The 24,895-nt window shown below is 55.2% G+C and overlaps 1 protein-coding gene across 1 annotated transcript in view; it reads left to right on the forward strand.

Annotated features, from left to right (window-relative positions):
• ZNF407 (zinc finger protein 407) overlaps positions 1-18,113 on the forward strand; it is a 464,217-nt gene extending 446,104 nt beyond the window's left edge. The window contains exon 9 of the mRNA XM_062201806.1: positions 15,912-18,113. Within this exon, the coding sequence (XP_062057790.1) occupies positions 15,912-17,218 (1,307 nt within the window). The 3' untranslated portion in view covers positions 17,219-18,113. The remainder of the gene's footprint in view (positions 1-15,911) is intronic.
• The last annotated feature ends 6,782 nt before the right edge of the window (positions 18,114-24,895 follow it).

The raw sequence follows: 24,895 nt of genomic DNA on the forward strand, positions 1-24,895 counted from the left end.
AACAGTGAATTTACACTGTGGTGCGTGTGTGTGGCCCGGGAGTGAGCAGTAGAAGGTGTGAGGGACCCGCAGGTGGACCTGGCCTGGAGTGCTCGGGGAAGCAGCTGAACCTGTGTCTTCCTTCTCAGCCTCCCTGATTCCCAGAATCGTTGCTCTGGTCCCCCCAGTGGCCTCTCTAAAAACCCTCCGCCGTGTCTGTCGCCACTGCCTCCTCTGGCTCGACTCCGTCTTTTATCCTCTCTCTTACACTAGCTGCTGGGAAAGCCTCCAGCCTCAAGGCCCTCGCTGGGTCCCGTCACTCGGAGTCATGTGCCATATTCGCACCCTCGCTCCTCCCGGGAACCCAAGTTGGGCCATGTTATTTCCTTCCTTCAGCCTCTGCAGTGGCTTCCTGTCACTGTGAGATCCCCAAGTCCACACCCCTGCACACTGCAGGACGTGACAGCTCCTGCCTGTCCCCCTGCCCCCGGCGGTTCCCACGCGCTGGCGTCTGCAGCCGAGCCGCACTGCCTGCCGGCTTTTGCCTGCGCTGAGATGTTTTCAGGACCCGACAGGTCCTTCCTCTTTGTGAGAGCCGTCCTGATCCCTACCCTACACCAAGTGACTTCTTCTTTCTTTGAAAGCATGGCTATTCACTTGTGTGTTACTGGGTTTCTTTACCTTTTATTTATTATAATTATCATACTAGTACTTCTAAATAGATCATTAATTTGTTTTCTAAAGATTAATTAATTTATTTGAAAGGTAGTACATGAGAAAAAGAAAGGGGAAGATAGAGAAATATCTTCCATCTTCTGGTTTACTCCCCACAAAGACCACAACAGCCAGGTCTGAGTTAGGCCAACAAGCCAGGACCAGGAAGTTCATCCAGGTCTCCCATGGGTGGCAGGGACCCAAACACTGGGGCCATCTTCCACTGCCTTCTTGGGCACCAGGGCAGCAAGCTAGTTTGGAAGTAGAACAGCCAGAATTCAAGCCAGCACCCCAGATGGGGATGCCAGTGCTGCAGGTGGCGGCTCCACCTGCCACAGCGCAGGGCCAGCCCCAGATTCTCAGTCTCCTAAAGGCAGAGCTGTGGTTTGCAGTTGCCTTATGGTGCAGCGGACTCTCAGTATTAATATCTGTGAATAAAGAATTAAGGAAATCTGAAACGCGTTCCCACATGGAGCATCCAGAAAATTTAAATTAGTGAATAGATATGAGACCTCCATATAGCTAGGGACTTGGGGAATAGCTTTGTTAGGTAACTGAGAATTTACTAGAGAACTATTTCGGCACTAGTCTTTGGACCGTATCGAAGGGTTCGGCCCGCCCTTTTCTTTCCTGTCTTGGTGAAATCCAGAGAGTAAACAATTTCCGTTTTTCTTCGTGACTCAGAATCTTCACTGCCCAAGTCTGTTAGTTGGAAGAGGAGTTCTTGTTGAACTGAAAGTGAACTCATCATCTGGGGTTAGGTTTGAGTCCCTGACATGACTTTTCTGCCGTCAGGTGCGCCGTGCCATTGCCTCCTGGCTCAGGCCTCCAGGCAGGACCTGGACTTCATCCCAGAAGCACTGTTTCTGTCTGTGGGACTGTTACTGGGCCTTCTAACTTTACAACTGAGTGAGCCCAGTAGAACTCAGCTCTCAGCGGGCAGCTGCAAACACGTGGCCGGTTCATCAGAACCCAGCTTACCATGGGAGTCTGTGCCATGGTCGCTGGCCACTGTCACCCTGTGCTATGTGACATGCTTCCTCCTTGCCCGGAGCTGTTTCTCTAAGGCATGGAAGTTTGCTCTGACCTGCAGTGGTGTGTACCACATGTCCCCACTTTGCACCTCTCCTCCTCACGTGGCCATTAGACCGTTAGGCAGGGCCAGTTGCCCCACCACTGGGGCGTGCTGCAGAGCCAGCCTCCTGTGACACCCAGTGCATGGACTGGAGCAGCATTCCTACTGGAAGATCTTGCTACCAGCGTCAAGGGGCCTCCCAGGCACCCCGCTTCCTCCTCTGTGGCTGGAGGTGCAAGATGAAACAATTTGTGTTGCACTTTGGAGGAGAGAGATCTGCAGGACTATTCACTCGACCCTGTAATCTTGACTGAAGTGTTAGGTCCGGGATCTCTCTGGGGTTTATCTTCCTTCTTCAGACTGTGCATGTCTTAGGCCTCCTGAGTGCCGGCCTCTCCTTGGCTTGTGCACTCTGCTCCGCACAGTGTCATTAGCGTTGTAGGCTAGCGTGGTGTTTCGTGGGATGTCCGCCCAGTGTGGTGCCTTTGAACCACGCTGTGACTGAGAGCAGGAGAGGACAACGTAGCCTTGAGCAGACTGAATACTGACTGTCCGTGGGAAAGAGAGTGCTGCCCCACATCCCAGCCCCCGGACCAAGGCCCCCAAGCAGCATTTCCCGCCACTGGACAGTATCCCGCGCAGCAGCCGGAGCGTCACCTTGTGCCGAGGCCCGTGGGCTTACCTCCCCGGGCAGTACCGTCTCCCAAGCACTGCCTCTGTCTTAGGCCCCTCAGCATTACCTGGACAAGCCAAAGGGTTTAAGGAGAGAAAGTAAGAGGGAAGGTGGAGGGAGGGGCGAGAGCCACCCTTTCCCACGGCAGGTCTGCTCCTGTCAGGGACAGAGCCGCAGAGAGGGACGGGGGCCGAGCGGGCTGGCGAGAAGCTCCCTGGCTTCGGGAACAGGCCTGCACGCTCTGTCACACCTGGGAGTCTCCTGAGGAGGCAGTGGGGGCACCGTTGTTCCTGTTCCTGGTGGGAGATGTCAGTGGTGCGTTCTCACGGCCTCCTCCCGGGTTTCTAAGTGACTCCAATTGTGGCAGTCATGTGTTCTTTGAGTCTCGTTTGTCAGGCCCTCCCTGTCAGTGATACCATGGGTACTTAAACACAGTAACAAAAGTCCTGCGAAGTGTGTACTGCCCACAAGAGCCAGGGCAGATTCAGCCCTCTCCGGACAGTGCCCAGACCCCAGCTGGGTGTCACCTAAGGAAGTGTGCTGTGGTGTCGAAGAGCTGCGGCCGGAGGTCACCTGGAGCCGGGTCATCAAAGGTTCCACTTGACATACCTGGTGGAGCCGTGGTGTGTCGCCTCTCTGGGAGGGTGACGGCCATGGGATTAACAGATCTGCTCCTGCTCCAGCAGATCTCGATGTGGAACCCAGGTGCCAGCAAGGACTTCAGAGCCCCTGATGTGAATCTCCTCTGCAGTGTCCCTAAAAGATTGTCATCCAGCCTGTTCTGCGAGGAGGCTCCTTGCTAAGGCTAAGGTCTGCACTCTCTACTCAGTGCTAGGGAGACGGAGTTTACTTCTACCTGCTCTTCCAGCTTTGTTCTCCAGAACCAAGAACGAACCTTCTCCCTTCTGCAAGACAGTCCTTTAAATATTTGAAGATTTAAACCATTCGTTTTTAAGTCCCACATTGTTTTTATTTCTTTTCTCTATGTTCATGTCTGGCATTGTTTTTGTAAAACCAATGCACCTGAATCTAGCCCTCCCAGCATGTCCCTTTTCTGGCCCTGCCTGTGTCCACGCAGCCACATCCCTGGACGGATGCTGTCCTACGTGCACCAGCTCTCTCTGTTCCTGATGACAGGACCTCACACTTGTCCGCAGTGCACTTCGTTATGTTACATGCTTAGTATGCCTCAGAGAGTTGAGTCATGTAAAATGTTCTGCAGACCCACAGCTTTACTTGCATTGTGTACCCATCTCAGGTGAAAGCTGAACCACGGTGCGTTCCTACAGGTAGATTAAGAGTAGTAATGAGCCCTTACTGTGTGTCAGGGACAAAGCTGAGGGCTTCAGATGGACTGTCTCCTTTACTCTTCAAGACAATAGTAGTATTACCCCCATTCTGTAGATCACAAAATCGAACTTTAAGGAATGTAGAGGACTTCCTGGAACTATAAAAGGTCTGAGATTTTACCTAACTTCATAGCCAGTGCCTCATCCTGCCACAGTTCATGGACACTGGAAGAGGACAAGAGACTCCCAGGTCAGAGACCAAGCGCTCGTTACTCACAGCTACAGTGAAGGCAAGAAAGTAAGTCTCTGTCCAGGTTCCCAAGTCCCAGCTCCCACAGCTGACAAGGGGAGAGCAGTGCCGCCCGTACCCTCAGTAGGGTGCAATACAGGAGATGAATTGTGTGCCCAAACATTTTCTCAGAAGAAGTAAGTTTGTCTGTCTTTTGCTCAAGTAAATTTATTTTTATTACAATGGACAATAAATTTTTCCTTTGCTCTGAAAGAAAATGCTGTTTTCCAAGGTGGCCCACTCTGGAAATATCCACTAAAAGACAGTCTAGAATAAAGGCAAGCAAGCTCTACAGACACATGGGAGAGCCAAGAAGACTTGTCTTCCAGCAGTAACTTGCTCCCGTCTAGCAGGGAACTGGATCTAAGCATGCCGACGCCAGAGCTCAAGCTCTTTGGGAAGAATCCTAGGGATCACTGAGCCCCTCTCCCTTTAGGTTCTCAACTTCATGTGACAGCTTGGCTGTTAGATGCCCAGTGTTGGAGCTCAGCTCCCATGGTAACATAGCTCTACCCTCAAGGAGCTCCTGCTCCAAAGGTGAGCATATTTATGAATCATTACAATGTAGTGTAGAGGTTAGAGATTCTTGCAGCAGGCCATTTGAGTATCTACTTAGGATCACTAGTTAAACAGATGTACAACTGAAAAATGTGTAAGTGCCAAATTGCTTTCTTTTTTATTATATTTTTATTTATTTTCATTTTATTTGAAAAGCAGAAAGACAAACATCTTCCATCCACTGGTTTACTCCCTAAGGCTGAGCCAGGCTAAAGCTGGGAGCCAGGAACTCCATCAGGTCTCCCATGTAGATGGCACAGCCCCAAGTACTTGAGCCACCTGCTGCCTCCCAGGGTGTGCGTTCCCAGAACTGGGTAATTGGAAGCAGAGCTGGGACTTGAACAGGGCTCTCTGATAGGAGAGTGCTGGCAACCCAAATGCTGTGCCAAATGCTGTCCCCCAACTTCTTTTGGGCAGAGTTCAATACCGGTGCCTTAGAACCTAGATATTTCTGCCGTATTTATTCAGAAACTCTTTTGATAGGTTATAAACATGACAAACCACAGAGCATCTAGGGGCTTTCTTTCTTCTTGTGCTCATTCAGGGAACCTAAAAATTCTGCTCCCAGTATGCTCGGTTTCACATTTAGTTCTTCTACATTTAGTTCTAAGTGAAATAGATCATTACCTTTCTCTTCCAGTTCCTGGCTACCCTTCAGAGCTCAGGAATGTAGGTGTGATTGTATTTCCCACCACAGTAGCTCTTTTTAAAAATATTTGTCTATTTGAAAGGCAGTGGGCCGGCGCCACGGCTCAATACGCTAATCCTCCACCTTGCGGCGCCGGCACACCGGGTTCTAGTCCCGGTCATGGCGCCAGATTCTGTCCCAGTTGCCCCTCTTCCAGGCTAGCTCTCTGCTGTGGCCCGGGAATGCAGTGGAGGATGGCCCAAGTGCTTGGGTCCTGCACCCCATGGGAGACCAGGAGAAGCACCTGGCTCCTGGCTTCGGATCAGTGCGGTGCGCTGGCCGTGGCGGCCATTGGAGGATGAACCAACGTCAAAGGAAGACCTTTCTCTCTGTCTCTCTCTCTCACTGTCCACTGTGCCCGTCCAAAAATTAAAAAAATAAAAGAAAGGCAGTGACAGAGACCGAAAGAGGGACAGACAAAGCCATAGATCCTCCACTTATTGGTTCACTCCTTAAATGGCCCCAGTAGTCAAGTCTGGGCCAGGCAGAAGCCAGGAGCCAGGCATTCCATCTGGTTCTCCCGTGTGGGTGCAGGGACCCAAGCACTTGGCCGTCTTCCACTGCTTCCCAGGCACATCTGCAGGAAGCAGAATCAGAAGCAGCGTAGCCAGTGCTCCAACCCCACACCACAGTGCTGACCCCACAGTAACTTTGATGAGGTAGAGCACTGGCGTCAGAGCCACAGAAACAGATGGGAAGCTGTAGCAGAAGTTCTGGTAGGGAGAGAGAACTCACGCAGAATGAAACTCTGAACTTTGGAGGTTTTAAAGCCATTGCAACTCCCTTTGAAAGCATGAGAATTGACAAGGGTTACTGAATTCCTGGGCATCAAGACTTTGACTCCGGTGCACCTTCAGTGCCAGGCTGATCTGAGCCGAGGCAGCTCTGAGCCAGGCCCCAGAGGGCTTCTCCCAGGGACTTCTCAAAGGGCTCGAGCCCTGTGTCTGTATCTGGAGGCACAGCCCTGCTAGGCCCATCTGAGAGCCACAGCCAGTGCTAGTGCTTAGAGAAGACCTTGGACAAGGAGTGTGGGGAGAATGGAGATGAAAACTGAACTGGGTAGAACACTAAGCTGTGTGTATCTGTGATGGGATGTGTGTGTGTGTGTGTGTTTATGTGTGAGAGAGAGAGGCTCAAGAAGACATGAAAATTTGGGGTGGGCGCTGTGGCACAACAGGTCAAGGGACCTCCTGGGACACCTACATATCCCATATTAGAGTGCCTAGGTTTAAGGACTGCCTACTCTGCTTCTGATCCAGCTCCCTGCTACTGTACCTGGGAAGCAGCAGATCAAGCTGAATCAAGCACTTGAGTCCCTTGCACACCCACATGGGAGACCTGGATGGAGTTCCCGGCTCTTGGCTTTGGCCTGGTCCAGCCCTGGCTGTTGTGGCCATTTGGGAAGCAAAGCAGCAGATGGAAGATGTCCTTCTGTCTCTGTCTCTCTCTCCATTCCCGCTCCCCAAACCATTCTTCCTCTTTCCAAATAAATAAATTTCTAAAAAAAAAAAAAAAATAGGAGACGTGAGAATGTGACATGTGATGGAGCACGTGAAATGTTTGGATTTGGGGAGTGGTAGCTAGCCTGCTGTACGTGACATTGTGCGTTGGGGTTGTCTGGTCCTGTCGATGCGCAGGAGCCATGCGTGGTCCAGATGTGGCTCTGCCTCTCTGGAGTATCACACAGAGCCGTTTGCTGTTCCACAAAAGCGCTTCCCTCACAAGGGGCTCGGGGAGCCCGCCCTCCGGCCTCCCATGTCTTCCGAAGCCCCTCCCCCTGTGGCAGGCCTGTAGCCTTCCTTTGGGAGACTGGGACGTTCCAGCAGAAGTGTTCCAGGTCTTCTTCCTTAACCCTGCTGAAGGGCGTGCCAGGCAGGCGCCCTGGGAGCAGCCCTGCGTCTTAGGAGAGTTCCTACGTTCCGGTCACCTGTGGTGGTCGCCATTCCTCATATACAGCGTGTCCGTGTGATGTCTGTTAGGTGACACGGGTAAAGCTTCGCTCTCCTCCTGCCTGCGTCCTGGTGCTGGGAACACTTGGTGGGTGTTGTCCATCCTGAGGACGTGTGAGCCTGCCTGCCAGTGAGAGAGCAACTCCCAGCTCCTGTCAAATGCGTTCTCAGTGGAAGTCGTCTTACCCGCCTGATGAAGCCTTTGAGTCCCCTAACGAACTAATGGAAACACAGAGATCCATCTTCATTCACAAGCTCACTCCCCAGATGTCTACAACAGCTGGACTGGGCCAGGCCAAAACCAGGAGCCCAGAACTCAGCCTGGATCTCCCACATGGGTAGCAAGGATCCAAGGAGAGTGCCTGGGATGGAGTCCTGCCTTTTCTTTCAGTCCAGCCTCTTACTAATGCGTCTGGGAGACACAGATGATGGTTCAAGGACCTGAGTCCCTGACAACGCACAAGGCCGGGATGGAGTCCCTGGCTCCTGGTGGTGGCTTAGCCCAGCCCTGACTGCTGCAGGCATTTAAGGAGCGAACCCGCAGATGGAAGATCTCTGTCTCTGTTTCTCTGTCATTCAAGTAAATAAAAATGCAGAAATAAACATTAAAAAAGGGACACCCGGCCAGGTGTGTGGAGGGGAAAACTGCTGGTGCTAATGTGTTATATTGCATAAACCTTAGGTTTCAGTTGCTAGCATTTACACAAGGTTCCAGTTTGTAAGTGGGTTTTCATTCATCTCACTCATTTCACAGGCAGGGATCAAGGCTTATAACTTATCTTTTGTTTATTTTTTACAATTGTTTTTTAAACTTTGCCATCCCAGATGTACCTAAGTCCTAAGCCACAGCTATTCTGCAAGTTTAAACACGAGTTTAACCTAGGTATTTGGGAAAATGTTCAAAATAAAGTTTTACTTGTTAAAAAATGTTAGCTTTTCCCACCGTGACCCTGGCAGCGTCCAGCGCGCTGTGCCCCGCCCTTCCTCAGCACCGTGTGGTGAAGGCTGAAGGCCAAGTGTGGGCCAAGCCCAAGACCAGGTGCAGGCCGAGCTGCTGCCGGCAGGCCCACCTGTGTAGATCCAAGCGCGGAGAGGCACCCACTGCCTGCTCTTGCCTGCCCAGGCCCTGATTCCTGTCCTGCCTGGGTGTGCCAGGACCCCCTTGGAAGTGGCTCAGGGTGCAGTGGCTGCCGCTGACCACCGGCACCGTCTTGCATTTTCCCTCTGCAGACTGCCACGCCGACGCCAGGCTTGGGGCTCCTCCCCAGGCCACACGGGGCTGCGGCTCGCGGTCGCCGGGTCCCCTTCCGCAGGCAGCCATGTGCCCGCAACATATGACGCGCTTCCAGATGTGGAGAAGAAACCGCATTGTTTCACGTGTACACAGGCAGCTGCTGTCATTTGGCTGTGAGCAGATGTTAGGCCTCCGAAAGCTTTGCGGATAATTAAAATACTAACAGTTAGTGTTTTACCCCAGCTGTAGGAGCTGTTTACTGTAAATTTGATTTTAATGGTGCCTCTGTGCTGTTACGGGGAAGCCGTTTGCTCTTTACCTTCATCCCAGAGTGTCTGCAATGAAGACAAATGTCTGTTTCCTCTCATCTCCTCGGGAAAGATGGGGAGATACCGTAATAGGAAAGACGAACGTGACTACGAACATGGTGTGAGCTTCTTGTGGGGTTTCCCAGGAAAACAACCAAGAGTGGGTGCGAGTTCTTTCGGCCTTGTAGCCTGCCCTGCGGCGACTTTGACTGGGCTTCTCATTTGCATGATTTTACTTTCAAGGTGTGTGTGATGTGTGTAACTTGTGAAAAATAGGCCTCGTCTCCTGATGCTGTGTCATCTGTACTGGGGCTTTCGAGACTGTCAGAGGACGCTCAGGAAAAGGTCACTGGGCCTGCTCATTTTCTGATTCAGTAATGCAAAAAAGAGCGTGCTGGCGCGAGTCTGTAGGTCAAGCAGGAGGCCTTGCCGGAAGCAGAGGGCGCTGTCTCCCAGTGGAATGGGAGGCCTTCGGGAACTCACCCAGGCAGCCCACGGGCCCTGTGTCCTGTTCAGCATGGCCTGAGTGCTGATGCAGGAAGGCACCAGGGACAGGCTGAGGCCTGGCTCCCCCAAGGGGCGTGGGCACGTCCAAGATGACCGTCCTGCCCAGTGGCCGGGGGCCAGCGTCAACACCCGGTGGTCTGCAGCAGGCGAGCTGCACCCTGGGCTCACACCTGTGTGGTTCCCCTCCCTGGGTTCGTTCCACGTAGGACTCAGGACCTCGGAGCCCTCGGCTGTGGATTCTCCTGGCTATTTTTAGGAAGCGGTCTCCGTGGCCCGCGACAGGGCCAGAACCCTGCGCAGGCCACCTTTCAAGTGCCGTTGCACCCCCTCTGTGACACTTGAAGCCGCAAGTCGCTTTCAGTACAGCAGAGAAACAGTTAACTGCTCCCTCCCGCACCCCCCAAAGCCTGTCAAGATAACCTTAAAGGACCGTTCTTATCTTACTGAGTGAGATTTGTGTGCATAACTCCCATTACTGTTAGATCTTCATGCATGAAAATGATAATATATACCTAAGGGTCTGATTCAGTACAGCGCTTCTTAGGGTGGGTGACTTTAAAAGTAAAATATTGGCTTTTACTCTTTGTCGCTCTTCAGTGCGCATGGAAACACCCAGGCCCACAGAGACTGTTCTTGGTAAAGCTAGAAGCATGGACGATTATGTATCTCCAGCTGCAGATAAAATTTATTCTTTCTTTCTGAATCTTAGAATTCTTTTCAGGGGTCTCTGGTAATTATCTTGAGTTGCTACCCATGTTAAATGTGGTGCTAACATTAATTAAAAAAAAAAAAAAACAAAACAGGCTGGAGCTGGCATTGTAGTGTTCTGGGTTAAGCCACTGCCTACAATGCTAGCATCCCATAAGGGCACCAAATTGTGTCCCAGCTGCTCCACTTTTGAACTGGCTCCCTGCTAATGGCCTGGGAAAGCAGTGGGAGATGGCCCAAGTGGTTGGACCCCCAACACTCCCACGGGAGACCTGGAAGAAGCTCCTGGCTCCTGACTTCGGTCTGGCCCAACCCTGGCTATTGCAGCCCTTTGGGGAGTGAACCAGCAGATGGAAGATCTCTCTCTGTCTCTCTATCTTTCTCTCTGTGTCTCTCTATAACTCTGCCTTTCAAATAGATAAAAATAAATTTTAGAAAGTTAAAAAAAGAAAAAACTGTGAGCCCCTAGGCTTGTCTCCTGGCTTGTTGAGGGAACTCCTTTCCAAAACTGCCTGATACAGCTCAGGAAACTGTGTATTAAGCTTATGTAAGAAGGGTTTCCCGGGAATGGTGTGAGTGGGCCCAAGTTCATTTTTCACAGCAAAACTGTTACCCCATCTCCTCTTGTGAAACATGGCCTCGTGAAATTGAGGCCGTAGCAGCGACTTCTTCAGTCTGCACCTGCATCTGCTTACATGTAGTGCGAAGCAGACGCTGACCAAATGCCTTTTTGTCATTATGCTGTGTAAGTTAGTGTATCTTTAAGCCAGTTCCTACCAGCGTAGGTTTTCCTTAGGTTTTTTGTTTGTTTGTTTTTTAAAGATTTTATTTATCTATTTGAGAGAGAGAGTTACAGACAGTGAGAGGGAGAGATAGAGAGGTCTTCCATCCGTTGGTTCACTCCCCAGATGGCCCCAACAGCCAGAACTACGCCAATCCGAAGCCAGGAGCTTCTTCCCGGTCTCCCATGTGGATGCAGGGGCCCAAGGACTTGGGCCATCTTCTACTGCTTTCCCAGGCCATAGCAGAGAGCTGGATTAGAAGAGGAGCAGCCGGGACTAGAACCGGCACCCATATGGGATGCCAGCACCGCTGGCGAAGGATTAACCTACTACGCCACGGCACTGGCCCCTTCCTTAGGTTTTTGAATGACCAAAAGCAAGTCTTACCCTGAAATAGATCTCTCATGCTTAACGACATGTCAGAGGCCACAGTAATTCTTAACTTGGCATTTCAAATATTTCAGTATTGTGTGTGAATTTTAGTAACATTGACCAGAATGATTTTTAACTCTTGAAAACAATGGAGAGATGAGTTATTAACTAACTTGTGTCCTCAAAAAATAAAAATAATACTAATAAAGTGGAGAATTAATCGGTCAGCTGTTGGGACGTGAGCGTTCAGGTGACTCTGGCCCACGTAGCCCTCGTTGTACAGCCTGGTGCTTTCTGTGGTCCCAGACTCCTCCCGCCTCAGGTGATGGGAGCTGTCCGTCAAGACCTGGAGGGCGGATCTGTCTGACGTGGGAGTGGCTCAGGGAGAGTCCCACAGGGCGGGCAGCTGTCAGCACCAGGCAGGCAGGGAGCTCTCCGACAGGGCATCCTGCAGGGTGCCAGGGCATTGCTATTGTCTATAAAATGAATAAATTACATAGCAATTATTGATATCGATTTGACTGGCTAAACTATCAGCAACTGCTAGTATGAGAGTAATGTATTCCCTGCTTTGAAATTTCTAAAAAGGTTATATTTCATTGAATTTTAATTTGTCATTTTTCCTGCTTTCACTTGAGAAACTTATAAGCTTTTGTGACATTAAAATATGGCTCTAATTTATTAGCATAATCTGTTAATATTGTTTCATTTTAATAGACATTAAGTATGATTTCTTAACATTCTTGTTAAAATTACATCTTAAAACTGAAGTGAAGAAAAATTGTATGTGGCTTAAGAATTACAATGTCACGTGTGCCCCAAATTTTTATACGCAAAGTATGGTTTTTAGTCACTTGGTGTTCAAGGTGCTTTAATTGTGACAGTGAAGCACCCAGCCTTCTCGTGCCTGCTGGCCCTCCCTGCCAGAATATGGAATCCCAGCCACACCGTGTCTGAGAGTAACCTAGCAATGGATCAACACTTAGTACTGGTGCAGGGGAAGCTTAGAAATGCAAAATGAATGCTGGCTCGTAGCAGCACAGTGGTTTACATAGGATATTAGCACAGGCTTTCGGCGGCATTAGGCTTCACCCCGCGACATGTCTTTTTAATGCCATCTTTATCTGCTACGCGAGGCATGAAATCTACTTTCGGTTTTAGAACTGCTGGCAACCTTTGACCCCTTTAGTGGAGACACAATGTGACCTTTCTATTGTCATCAGCTTTCATTCTCCTGAAAATTCTATGAATTTTTATTACAAGTTTTTTTTAAGCCAAGCTGAGGCTTCCACAAATTACTTGCCACAGATGAGATGAAGTTGTTGAAGTGGCGTGAGATAAGTTTTACAGCCAGCATGTGTGCTGCGAGGAGCCCAAGCCTGTGTCCTACAATGTCATACACCAGTAACTGCTGAGCCCACGATTGGATAAATACATCATTTTATGGAACATTGATTGTTCTATAAACCCAATGGAGTATTATGCTCTATGATCAAACCATTTAGATTGTGTGTAGAGCACAGAAAATGCCATATTCAGGATGGTACTAAAAGTGCCATTTGTGTATTTTATGGATGTCATTACAGGGGAAACTTCTCTCTGTAGGCCCTGTTTACTGCAAAATTTTTTAGTCTGTAATGACATTTTTCATTCACAACGCATGCCTTCAAGAGAGGGGGCCCTCTTCTTATTTGTTTCATTCGAGTTTGCTGCACAAATTCTGTACATTTTAATTAAATGTAAGCTTAACAAAAGCATCGGGCATTTGTTCCATGGGGGCAGACGCTGGCAGCAAAGAGCAGCACCCACCCCGGCGGAAGCTGCCAGGTACAGGGGCCCGGCCCCGCTGTCCGAGGCCTGCACGCCTGCCTGTCGACCCTGGAGGTGTTCACCCCAGAGGATGCAGACCACGGGGCTACCGCGTGCTGGTGGTATTCTGGAGTCCTGAGCCGGAAATCACCTCCCCAGCCACAATCCTCAAACAGCCCCGCAAAACACTGCTTTTACTTCAGCCGAGGCCTAAGCGTTGGACACGTGTCGCCGAGAGAGCAGTGGCATGTCTGGTGCTCAGGGAGGCGGACAAGCACTGAGCCCAGCTCCCTACTTGTGCGGGCTGCAATTGTGCTCGCTTCGCACCTTCGCACAGAGCGGTGTGTGGCCCTGCTGGAAGCTTGCCCAAAAAAACTGGCCCACTGTTTGGCCATGGAAGCTCACACTGTCTTTTAAAAATGTCAAGTGCAGCACAAACATCATCGGGGGTCCGTGCAGCCCGGCGTCGCGGTCGGGACTGAGTAGCTCAGGAGAAAACTGCACAAGGCCTGTGTCTCCCAAACACTGCCCCGCTTGGCCACGTGCGCCGTGGAGAGCGCCACAGTTCCTGTTTACTGCAAGGGGCTCACAAGTGGAAGTTGATGTGCCCAGTAAATTCTTGGTCACAGCCCAGCTAGAACTTCAAGCAGAGATTCACATTAGTTTAAATGACACTTGAACTTCTACATAGCTCAGCATTAATTCATTATGGTTGAAATGGAAGAATCTTCTGTGGGCGAATCTTTTTCAGTCGGATTGGGCTGTTACGTTTTATAGGTGCCGTTTTTCACAGCAGTACTGACAGCACTCGAAGTTATTAAATCGCAGAGTCCGAAGACGGACCTCCTGTCGCACTGGCGACCTGTGAGGGACCAGCCAGGCTGCTGCCGCCCGAGCTGGGGTGCTGGCTTGGCTCCGTCACACCTGTCCTGGCAGCGTGTTTACCCTCGCAGTTTACTGTAATGGACTGGCTTAACCCACCTCTGGTTTCAAATAAATTGAGCGGCTCTGAGTAGTGCGATGAGCAGTGCTACAAGGGAGCCGGGGGGTCATTCTTCACCCAGGAGACTTCTGTCTGGTTGCAGAGTTAAGAACAGAGCTGCCTGGTTTGCTTATAGAGACTCCCTGGGCCAGGCAGCCCCTCCTCCCTGAGGGTGGTCATCCTCCCTCAATCTAGAGGGGCCCCTCGTCCCTGGGGAGGGCAGCCCCCCTTCCCTGAGGGTGGCTGACACCCCCCCGGTTCTAGAGGGGAGGGGCCCCTCATCCCTGGGGAGGGCAGCCCCTCCTCCCTGAGGGTGGCCAACCCCCCCCCCCGGTTCTAGAGGGAAGGAGCCCAGGGTCCCTGGGGAGGGCAGCCCCTCTTCCCTGAGGGTGGCTGTCCCCTGGTTCTAGAGGGAAGGGGCCCCTCATCCCTGGGGAGGGCAGCCCTGTGAAGGCAGCTGCTCGTTGTATCCTCCTTTCCTTTGTGAATCAAATCCCAGGCCCCCAAGCCAGGGGATTCCCACTTTCTCCCCTGCTCCTGTCCCTGAACTGCCACTGGCTGTGGTTATTGCCATCATGTTATTTTTAATAGAATATGCAAGCTTTCCTTCTTCCTGTTGAATAAACACAGTTACTGTATATAGTATTTGGACATTAAAAAATGATATTCCTTGGAGCAGGAATTTAACCTGGGGGTTAAAACGTTTGCATCCCACATCACAGTACAGTACACGGTTCAGATCTCACCTCAGCGCTCAATTCCAGCTTTTGGACAGAACAGAGCCCGGGAGGCAGCAGGTGATGGCTCGAGTACTTGAGTCCCTGCCACCTACTCGGACGAGTTCCCGGCTTCCAGCTTGGGCCCTGACCCAGCCCCAGATGTTGCTGGCGTTTATGAAGCATGCCTGTGAGTGGAAGCCGTGTGTGTGTGTGTGTGTGTGTCCTTTCTGTCTTCCAGGGCGTGGGCATTTGGCGCAGAGGGTAAGACACAGCTTAGGGTGCCTGCATCTCACATCAGGGTGCCTGGGCTCCAGTCCCTGCTGTGCCGCTGACTCCAGCTTCCTGCAGGTGCTCACCCTGGGGGGCTGTGGCGATGGCTCAGGTACTCGGGTCCCTGCACCCACGTGGGAGACCCGGATGGAGCTCCTGGCTCCTGGGTTCAGCCTGGCCCAGTCGCAGCTGTTGCAGGCAATGGGGGAATGAACCAGCAGATGGGACATCTGTCACTCTGTCTCTCTCCCACTGTCTCATACTCTCTTTGTATTTCTGCTTTTCAAATAAGATGAAGAAAAATGTTTTAATTAACAAGGTTTTCCTTTGGACTGGAAGATACTGCTGCCATTGCTGTCTTGCTCACTACCAAATATTGAGTATGTCAGAAATGACCACAGTCAAGGGCAGTCAACTGTGCCATTTCCCTGGGAGCTGGAATGTGTTTGCACATCTAGCCCACAAGTGTGGGGAAGTGCACACCAACCCCATGACTACGTACACCCCGGATCCCAGGACAAACCTGTCAGCCACCACATCAGTCGGGCCCTGAGTGCTTCTGGCGCCGAGAGCTCTCCCATGCTGCTGCAGCGGCTTTTTGTTTTTTGTTTTTCTTTTTTTTTTTTAAGATTATTTATTTGCAAGCCAGAGTTAGGGAGAGACAGAGAGCTTCTGTCTGCTGGTTCACTTCCCAGATGACTGCAACTACCAGTAGCCAAAGCTAAGAGCCAGGAGCTTCATCCAGGTTTCCCAACATGGGTGCAGGGGCCCAAGCACTTGGGCCATCTTTTGCTGCCTTTCCCAGGCCATAGCAGGGAGCTGGATTGGAAGTGGAGCAGCCTAGATGCCAACCAGTGCCTGTATGGGATGCCAGCACTGCAGGTGCTAGTCCCTTGCCCGCGCGTCTGAACACTGGGCCCTGGCATTTTGTTGCCATTTCCGTAACACAGGACTGTCTTGCTGTTAAGCCTTTGTCGAAGCCCTAACTGGTCTCTGTCTCCCACAGGCATTGTTTCCAAGTCCTACGAGTGCCGCCTGAAGGGACAGGGAGCCACCTTCGTGGAGACGGACAGCCCCTTCACGGCGGCCGCGCTGGCAGAGGAGTCGCCCGTCAAAGAGAAGTCCCTGCGGAGCAGCAAGAGGCAGGCGCAGCCTCCGGAGCAGGTGCAGCAGGTCATCATCATCCAGGGCTACGACGGGGACTTCGCCCTGGACGCCTCTGTGGAGGAGACGGCCGCGGCCACCCTGCAGACCCTGGCAATGGCCGGCCAGGTGGCCAGGGTGGTGCACATCACGGAGGACGGGCAGGTCATTGCCACGAGTCAGAACGCGGCCCACGTCGGCAGCGTGGTGCCCGGGCCCATCCTCCCTGAGCAGCTGGCCGAGGGAGCCACCCAGGTGGTGGTCGTGGGGGGCTCGATGGAGGGCCGCGGTGTGGAGGAGGCCCTGGGCCCCGGAGGGGCTGTGATCCAGCAGGTCACCAAGCAGGAGGTCTTCAGTCTTTCCGAGGCCGGGACGCCCGATGCCGCTTCTGCCTTGGATGCCTTGCTCTGTGCCGTCACCGAGCTGGGGGAGGCGGAGGGCAGGGCAGGGAGCGAGGAGGAGCGGGGCCGGCCGGGCCACAAAGACGTGCTCATCCAGCTGCCCTGCCAGGACGCCGCCGAGCCCGAGGGCCCCGAGATCCAGGTGTTCCCAGACACCCAGGAGAGCCCGGCGGCCGTGGAGGTGCGGACCCAGGTGGCCCGCGCCTCCGCCCTCGTCGCGTCTCCAGAGCGAGCACAGGTGGCCTTCAAGAAGATGGTGCAGGGCGTCCTGCAGTTCGCCGTGTGTGACTCGGCCGCGGCCGGCCAGCTCATCAAGGACGGCGTCACCCAGGTCATCGTGAACGAGGAGGGCGCCGTGCACATGGTGGCCGGGGAGGGCTCCCAGATCCTCATGCAGGAGCCCGGGGCCCACGGCCTGAGGGTGCCAGGCGAGCACATGGACCTGGTGGAGTCTGACGGGGAGATCTCGCAGATCATCGTCACAGAGGAGCTGGTGCAGGCCATGGTGGGCGAGTCCGCCGGCGGCTTCCCCGGGGGTGCCACCCACTACATCGTCACGGAGCTGCCCCCGGGGGCACAAGAGGACGCGGGCGTGTTCTCCCACACCGTGATCGAGACGGCCGGCCCCCAGGAGCTCCTGCAGGCCGAGGCCGTGGCCCCGGGCGGGGCGGAACAGCTGACCAGCATGGTCATTTACACCCAGGACGGCTCCCCTGCAGCCACAGTGATTCAGAGCCAAAGAGAAAGCAGCGAGCTCCACGAAGGCTGAGCGTGGGCGCTGTGCCCCTCACTCCACCCAGAGGTGCAGGAGAGGCCCAGTGAGAGCCACCAGTGCGCGGGGGCAGTGAGCCGGGCCGGGCCCGGGCAGCCTTCCCTGGCTGGAGCTCCGCTGGCCTGGCTTTTACACCCACAGTGTTTCCCCGTTCAGTCCCTGCAGGGCGGTGGCCCGCGGCGGTCAGCTACGGGACAGGCCTCCTGTGGCGTGGGGCTACTGCCCCGGCGGCCAGCGCGCTGCTGGCTTTAACGTTTCGTTGTCAATTGGTTGAAAGTTGCAGCTGCGAGTATTACCGTCTGGAAGCAGTCCACTCCATTTTCTCTTTCTTTTGAAACTTTAGGATAACAGTGTCCCAGACCAAAGGAAGCCTGTTAGTTCATTTCACCTCTAAATCTCCTCCCTTCAAACATTGTCACCGTATTCATTGCTCTGGTTGCATTCTGCATATAAGGAATAAGAAGCCCACGGTTAAGAAAAGCCTCGAAGTTTACTTAAGATAGACCTCGGTTAAGACAGCTGTTGCTTCTGACTTAGCTTCCTGCCATGAAATCTCTCTATGAAATGTGCACTCTGGAAAACACTGCTCATATCAATATTTTGCTTTTCATGACAAACATTTGTTCTTACTGCTGTCGCTCTGCAGGATCTATTTGTGATTTGTGTCGGTCTGAACAGGCCGACCTTGAAGGTAAGCAGACAGACACCGTGCCCCTCCGCCCCCGCCCCTCCCCGCCCGGCGTCATCCGTGGACTCACCGCGCTGTGGAGTACGAGTTCCTGTTCCAGTTTGTTTCTAGATGCGACCGCTCTTACTTCTCCGGAACTGTAAGATAACCCTCTCCCTCCAATGCAAAAGTTGTTTTCATTCTGTTTTCTTTAAATAAAATTGTAGCAGTAAGCAGTGGTGGAGTGTCAGTCATTGTACCGGGCGTGGGGGCAGCCCTGCTTGCTCCCTCCCGCGAGGCCTGGGCTGACGTCTGCTGCTGTCTCCTGCAGCCGATGCCCCTGTGTTTGGCGAATGGCCCAGGCGCATCCCGCGACAGTAACGTCGCCCATCAGCCGAGAGCCCGTGGAACCTCGTCCCCGGGACAGCCAGGCCTCACCCTGCATTCTGCGGCCACCTCCCCTCACACAGGCCCCTCCAAACAGCAAGCTGGGAAACCTGAGGCCTGGCGCCCAGCGTGGTAATTAGCGGTAAAAATGGCAGGGCCACGCGGTTGCTCTCAAACGCTGTCTTCGGCAAACAGTGACAGGGCCAACTCCCGTTTGTTACCAGAATAGAGGTGACCTTTACCAAGTGATGGCCCTCATACAGAAGGGGGAGGGGCGTGTTCGGTGGCGATACTTCCAGATCTCCCTGCCTGGGGTGGCCCGACCGGTGGTTCCCGCCGCCGCTCCGACTCCGCTGACCTTCCTGCCGAGGTCACGCTGCAGTTTACTGAGGGTGATGCATTTAGGATAAATGCGTCTTGGTGGCGTGTAGCCCTTCACCAAGCCACGCAGCCTGCAGCGTCACACCGGAACCACGCTGCGTGCACAACGCAGAGAGCAGGGCCCTGCGTGGCGAGGGGCGTGCAGACGGGGTCTCCAGGAGCGCCCCGGGGACTGCACGGCTCCCCCGGCCGCTGCGTCGTGTGAGCGCTGCGGAGCGGGGTCCGTGCTGCCTCTTTCCTGTCCCCATGCGAGTCCAAGCATGCGCGAATGTGCACCTCAGCGTGGCGGTCAGTAGGGGCGTCCAGTACAGCGGCGTCTGCAGCATGCTTCCAGAAGATTCGCCGAGTAAGCAGCAGAGCCCGTGAAACCCCTACCTGGAGGCTGGAATCCAGAGAGGCTGCCTTACAGCTCGCCTTGGCCAGTGAAATGGCCGGACCCCAAGGGCAGGTGGCCTGTGGGGAAGACCGGGGCCAGCAGTCAGGGTTTGGAGTGCAGTGGCCAGGGCCCGGGCAGGGGAGGGTTGCCAGCGGGGTGGAGGGGGACAGAGAGCAGAGCAGCTTGCCTGGCCCTGGGTCCACGCCCGCGACAGCCCAGTGACAGGCATCGGTTTGCTTTGCCTGGAGGAACCGAGTGCCGTGAGGAAGGCGCCGGCCCTTACGCACACAGGCTGGAGCTGTGCGGTGAGGGCGCCCGGGAAGCGGCCTCTGTTCAGGGCGAGGGCGGTGGGGAAAGAGCCCTCAGGTGACCGGCCAGAGGAGGTGTGGGTTTACAGCCCAAGGAACCGGCGCCACGGCCGGCATGGAGGGTGGGCAGTGACAGGTCACACAGCCCCATGGGAGGTGTGGCCGGGGAGCCCAGCTAGACATGGCGAGGGGCGGAGTTTGGCCAGATCAGCTTAGCAGGGTTCTTGCTGAGAGCAGATTGGATGAGGACGGACATGCACAGGCTCAGACTCCAGCCTGGTCAAGCAGAGACCCTGTCAGCCCGGCGGCCGGTGTCACCGCCCCTCCCCGTGCAGGAGCAAGGGCCCCAGTCCTGGAGTCGCAGCCCCCCCCACTCCGGGGAGTCCCCTGAGCACGCTCTGGGCTCTGGCACTTTGGCCCTGGCGAGAGGGAAGTGTGGGAGAGGCAGCTCAGAACTGTGACCCCGGCGGTTCCAGGAAGAGAGCTGGGAAGGCCGAGCGGCGCCCTGGGCCCTGCCTGCCTGCTGCTCTCCGTGAGCAGAGGGCCCATCTTGTTGAAGAATTCCGCTCCTGCCCGCCCCTGCAGGGGAATATCATTTCACGCGGAGGAGCAAGTTCCCGCGGATGGCAGTTCTGCGTTGCGGAAGCCCCTTCTAATCGGGGATTGGTGATTCATTCTCAGCTTCGGCGGGCGATCCATCTGACATGGAAGGGGGAAAAATTAGCAGCTGTCACCGTGTGATGAGTTAATTTCCTGACGGGCCTGACACTGAAAAGCCATTTGGAGACGTGGCGACGGTGACGAGGAGACCTGGAGCAGCCTTCTAATTGGACATGAAGAAAGGGCAGGGAAACAGGCCGGGCAGGGCCGCCGGCCTGCGAGCCGGGGCTCGGCGCCAGGCCCACGATGCCTGGGCCCTGGGAGGGAGGCCGGGCCCCTTGTTCCTTGCTGGGCCCTGGGGTTCCGGGGGCGCTCAGCCCACTTCTTCCTCCCCTGCGCTGTGTCTGCCAGAGGAGAGAGGCACGGGCGGCCTCTGGACGGGACCCTGGGCCGTCTGCACGCTCAGGGTTCCAGCGTGGGAAGGAGCCTCATGAGAGAAGTATGGAGCCTCGGGAGTGGGAGGCAATGGTGCTGTATGGGGAGAGGCCAGGGGCGGGAAAAGCCGCGCCTTGAGTACCTGAAGGCGGAAATGAGACACAGAAACCAGCAGCCACTGAGGTGAGCGGGCAGCACTCGCACAGTGCTCCATGGGGTTCTGGAGTCGGGGCCCAGCACCCGGCCCCTGGGCCCTCAGGGGCCCCACACTGTGACCCAGGGCAGGTCAGCGCCCTCGGTCCTCTGGACGCTGGTGTGCAAAAGCAGCAGAGCAGAGTCACACCAGACAAGGAGGCAGGCGGCCAGGACCCATCTCCGCCCAAGCCCTGGAGCCCCTCGCCCAGGCCAAGAACGCCCCCCCCCCCCCCCCCCAGGAGCAAAGGGCTGAGAAGGGACTTGTGCAGGGCGGGGCGGGGCCGGAGCCTGCAGTGCCAGCGCCCGGCCGCAGAGGCCCAGGACCAGGAATAAGCAAATCCAGGCTAAATCTCTCAGGCAAGGGCGCACTTCCTTCCTCCATGGTCTGCCTTCTCAGGACCTTTTAATAAATTCCTTCAAAATGACCTAATTTCAACATGACTTTCGACATCATAAAAAGACAATTTATAACCGGGATAAAGCCGGACATGTGGCCTGGCCCTGGGGGCCAGAGTCAGGCCCGCGCTCCCTGTCTCGGGTTTCTCTCGGAATCCTTCGAGGTGGAGGAGCAAAAGCCTTCGACGAGGAAGGGCTTGCGTTTCCATGTCCAAGCCGAGCTCCCATCCACTGCTCTAGCCCCGCCCCACCCCCAAATGCCCACAGCAGCCGGGACTGGCCAATGCCTTGCCCTGCTGTGGGGAGAAACCTTGGGTTCTGGTGACCCTGAGTGATGGGGCTGGGGCGTCTCAGAACAGGTGTCCTGGGGTAGCTGCAGAGACGCCGAGGCGGGGCAGCACCTTCTTCTACTCCAGATGGCGCACACCCCGCCCTGGGGAGGGATGCACCCGGGGTGCCCTGGATTTGGTGAGTGTGCGCCTCCCGTGGAGCAGGTGTCGGGGGAGGAGATGGAGGTGCCGCAGGAGGCAGGCCCGGCAGGCCGAGCTCCTTGGGGTGGGGAGGAGGGCTGCTCCTGGCTGTCCGGGCCCCCAGTGAGTGGCAGGACCCAGGCCTTCTCGTCCTGAGACACTCCAGTGGCCCCTGGTGCGGTCCTAGGTCCGAGGCTCACCTGGGGCAGAAGGCTCTCCAGGTCCGGACGCTTCTAGCAGGGGCCTGAGGGCTACACAGAGGGGCCCCCGTGGAGGAGGCGCCCTGGCTCTGGGTAGGAGATCTGCTCCCGCGATCCTGCACTGACGGTCGTGACCCAGGCCTAGGCTGGCCACGGGCGCTGCCAGAGGCTCAGCCGGTCTCCTGTGGGGCCGATTTGGGAGTAGACAAGCCCCAGTGCTAACCCCAGCTGGAGGCCCGGGGCAGCGACATGGATGGCTCCAGGCAAATTTGCACAAATTGCTCAAGGAAAGCAGTGGGAAGATGATTGAGGTTGCTCACAGCAGCCATGGCCAAGCGACCCCAAAGGAGGAACTACACCAGCACAGCCCTGGGTGGCTGCACACGGGGGAGAGCCTGTCCCGGGACAGACAGCCTGGCCTGTGCCAGACCCTCGGAGTGGCCATGGAGGCTCAGGGCAGCACCTTCCAGGAGGGGTGCGCAGCCAAGGGCACCTCACTCCTGCCCTCGTCTCCCCCAGGGCCCCAAAGCTGCTCCACGTGGAGCTGTTCCCAGCAGTGCCCGCCTCCTGCTCCCTCTGGGGCTTAGATGCATGGCTGATGCACGGCTGGGGACAGGGCCCACTGCTGTTTGTTTCCAGGCTACAGCTGCACCCATGATGGGGGAGCAAGTCTCTCAGGGGGCCTGGGGCAATGGGGGCTTGGGGCCGCCTAGAGCAGGGGCAGAGGCAGGTGGCCTGGGATTGCCACGCCACGCACAGGTGGCAGGCAGCCCCTCCCCACGTCCGCTTCCTCACCTGACTCTGCTTCCCACTGTGCGTGTGCAGGAAGCCGGCGACCGAGCCGTCCCAGGCCGGGCCGGATGGGAGGTGTGGAGCCCAGGAGTCCAGAAGTTTCCACAGGCACCAAATGCCCACTGTGGGGAAGAGGAAGGCTCTTGGCTGGCGTCAGGGACTCCACAGCGCCCCTGAGTGCTTCAGGCTCTGCCGACCACACACACACACACACACACACACACACACACACACCAGCACGGCCAAAGGATGACAGCGAAACAGCCCCGGTTCTTACTGCTTGGCTAACCCAAAAAACCGCTGTCACTTTTAGGACAAAATTCTTTTCAAACAGGGACTGGGCTTCCTGGTGAGCTGGAGTGGTGGTGACTTGGAGCTGGCCGGTGTGGGACTCCTAACAGGAGGAGGGCCACTCAGCCACGTTCCCGCCATGGCTTGTGCTGGCGTTGTGGGGACTCCTCAGCCACTGTCTACAGCACCTTGTCACAAGGACTCACTGGTGCAGAGCGCACACGTCTCTAAGCCTACGTGGGCAGGCAGGAGGGGCTGCACTGTGGAGCTCTGTCCTCGGCAGCCGTGGCCTGGCCGACCCCTGCCATGAGACGCCCGGACCAAGAGAGGTGGCTTTCACCTGTCCATGGAGCCTCTGATTCTTCAAATAAAGACACAGGGAAGTGGCGGTTCTCGTACTGTGTTTCTGCACCCAGTGGCCCGTCGGCACCCCAGTGTGAGCACCCAGTGTCCTGAGCGGCCCCTTCGCTCACTTCACTTCCCCGTCTGGGCAGCTGTGCTGAGACCAAGCGTGTCAAGGACGGGGACCACCTGGGCACCAGCCACGCACTCAGCTCCCGTGCGGGTCTGCATCTCCTTCCTCCCCAGGCCACTGAGGACAGTCAGGAGATGAAGGGTACCGACCCGCAACGACAAGGACAAGGGAAGGGGGGGGGGTGAGAGTGTTGGGGGTGTGGCATGGGGTGCAAACGGGAGGCAGAGGGGCCCTGGGGTTCCACCGAGGGAGGACGGGGTGCAGCGGGAACAGGCCCCTTCCTCAGTCACGCCCTTGCAGCCCCCCACTGCTCATCCCCTACACAGCTGGGGTGCAGCCCCCCACTGCTCAGCCCCCTACACAGCTGGGGTGCAGCCCCCCCACTGCTCAGCCCCCTGCACAGCTGGGGGTTCTTTCTTCTGGAGAAACCCAGCCAGACGCTGAGCTGAGCCGAGTGCGGGGCCTAGAGGAAGCCCAGATCAAGTCAAGCAAAGTTCTCAGAAGGTAGGACCAAAGGCACAGAAATTGACGAGGGGAAGCTTTTCGAGGATTGGGAAATGAAAGCACCGGCGTCGGAGATCTGGAACGCACTGGAAGGAAGTGTGGAAAGCGGGAAGCAGAGGCAGGGCAGGGTCACAGGCGGCTTCCACTGTGGCATCTGCCGGGCTCGGGGACAGAGGCTACGAATGCCGGAGACACACTGGTCTGCCCAACCCGACGTTCCCGCGTCTGTGACGCTGCCACACCAGGAGCTTTCGCAGAGAAAACACAAGGGATTGCAGGACCCAGACCAAGCCCGCGTCTGTCTCAGTCTTTGTCAGCCGCAGGGCGGGTGCGTCATCAATGGAAGAGGGTTCTGTGGTTCACAGATCTGGGGGCCAAGGGCATGGCGCCAGCAGAGAGCTCACAGGGGAGATCGCCGTGAACCCTGTGTGTGTGAGCTGTGTCTCGTGGTGAGAGATGGGAGAGCGAGCTCACAAAGCAGAGCTGGCTTCGTGACAACCTGCTCTCCCGGTAACCAGCCCAGCCCTGGAGGCGCACCTGCTCCAAGTCAGGCCTCGGACAGTGACGTCATCACCATGCCTTCGACCCACTTCTGACCCTTCCACGGCCTCTCAGCCCACCACGTCGGAGACCACGCCTCTGGCACAAGAGCCTTCGGGGAGCAACCGCAGGAGGATTAGACTTTTAGAAGCATCACCAGGTAGCAGAAATTAGAAAGAAATATCTTCAAAACCCCAAGGGAAAATTTAACTCTCAAGTAAGCTTCCTATATCTAGCTAACTATCAACCGAACATAATGGAAGAATAAATACAGGGTCAGATGTGTGATCTCTCCAAATATTTGCCTCTCGTTTATGCTTTTTCATGAAACTACTGAAAAATATGCTCGTGCCGAAGCCAGCTGAGCCTTAGGACTCAGGAATTAAAACCAACATAGGAGAGACGGGGGGAGCGTCCAAGGTCAGCCTGACAGAGCAGACAAAGGGAGGGCTCTAAGCACAAGATCGCTCGACAAATTCATTTGTACAGAAGACTTTGATACGGGTTTGGACAGTTTGGAAACTATGAGTGACAGCGTATTAAAAAAATCCAAGCTGATAAAAGCAATGGCGTAGTTATTAATACTCAAAATTAAAGAAGTATATAGGAAGCAATCATACGCAGTGCAGTATGGTACTTGGCTGCACAGCAAAGAAG

Source organism: Lepus europaeus, chromosome 9 (assembly GCF_033115175.1).
Source record: "Lepus europaeus isolate LE1 chromosome 9, mLepTim1.pri, whole genome shotgun sequence".
NCBI classification, from domain to species: Eukaryota; Metazoa; Chordata; class Mammalia; order Lagomorpha; family Leporidae; genus Lepus; species Lepus europaeus.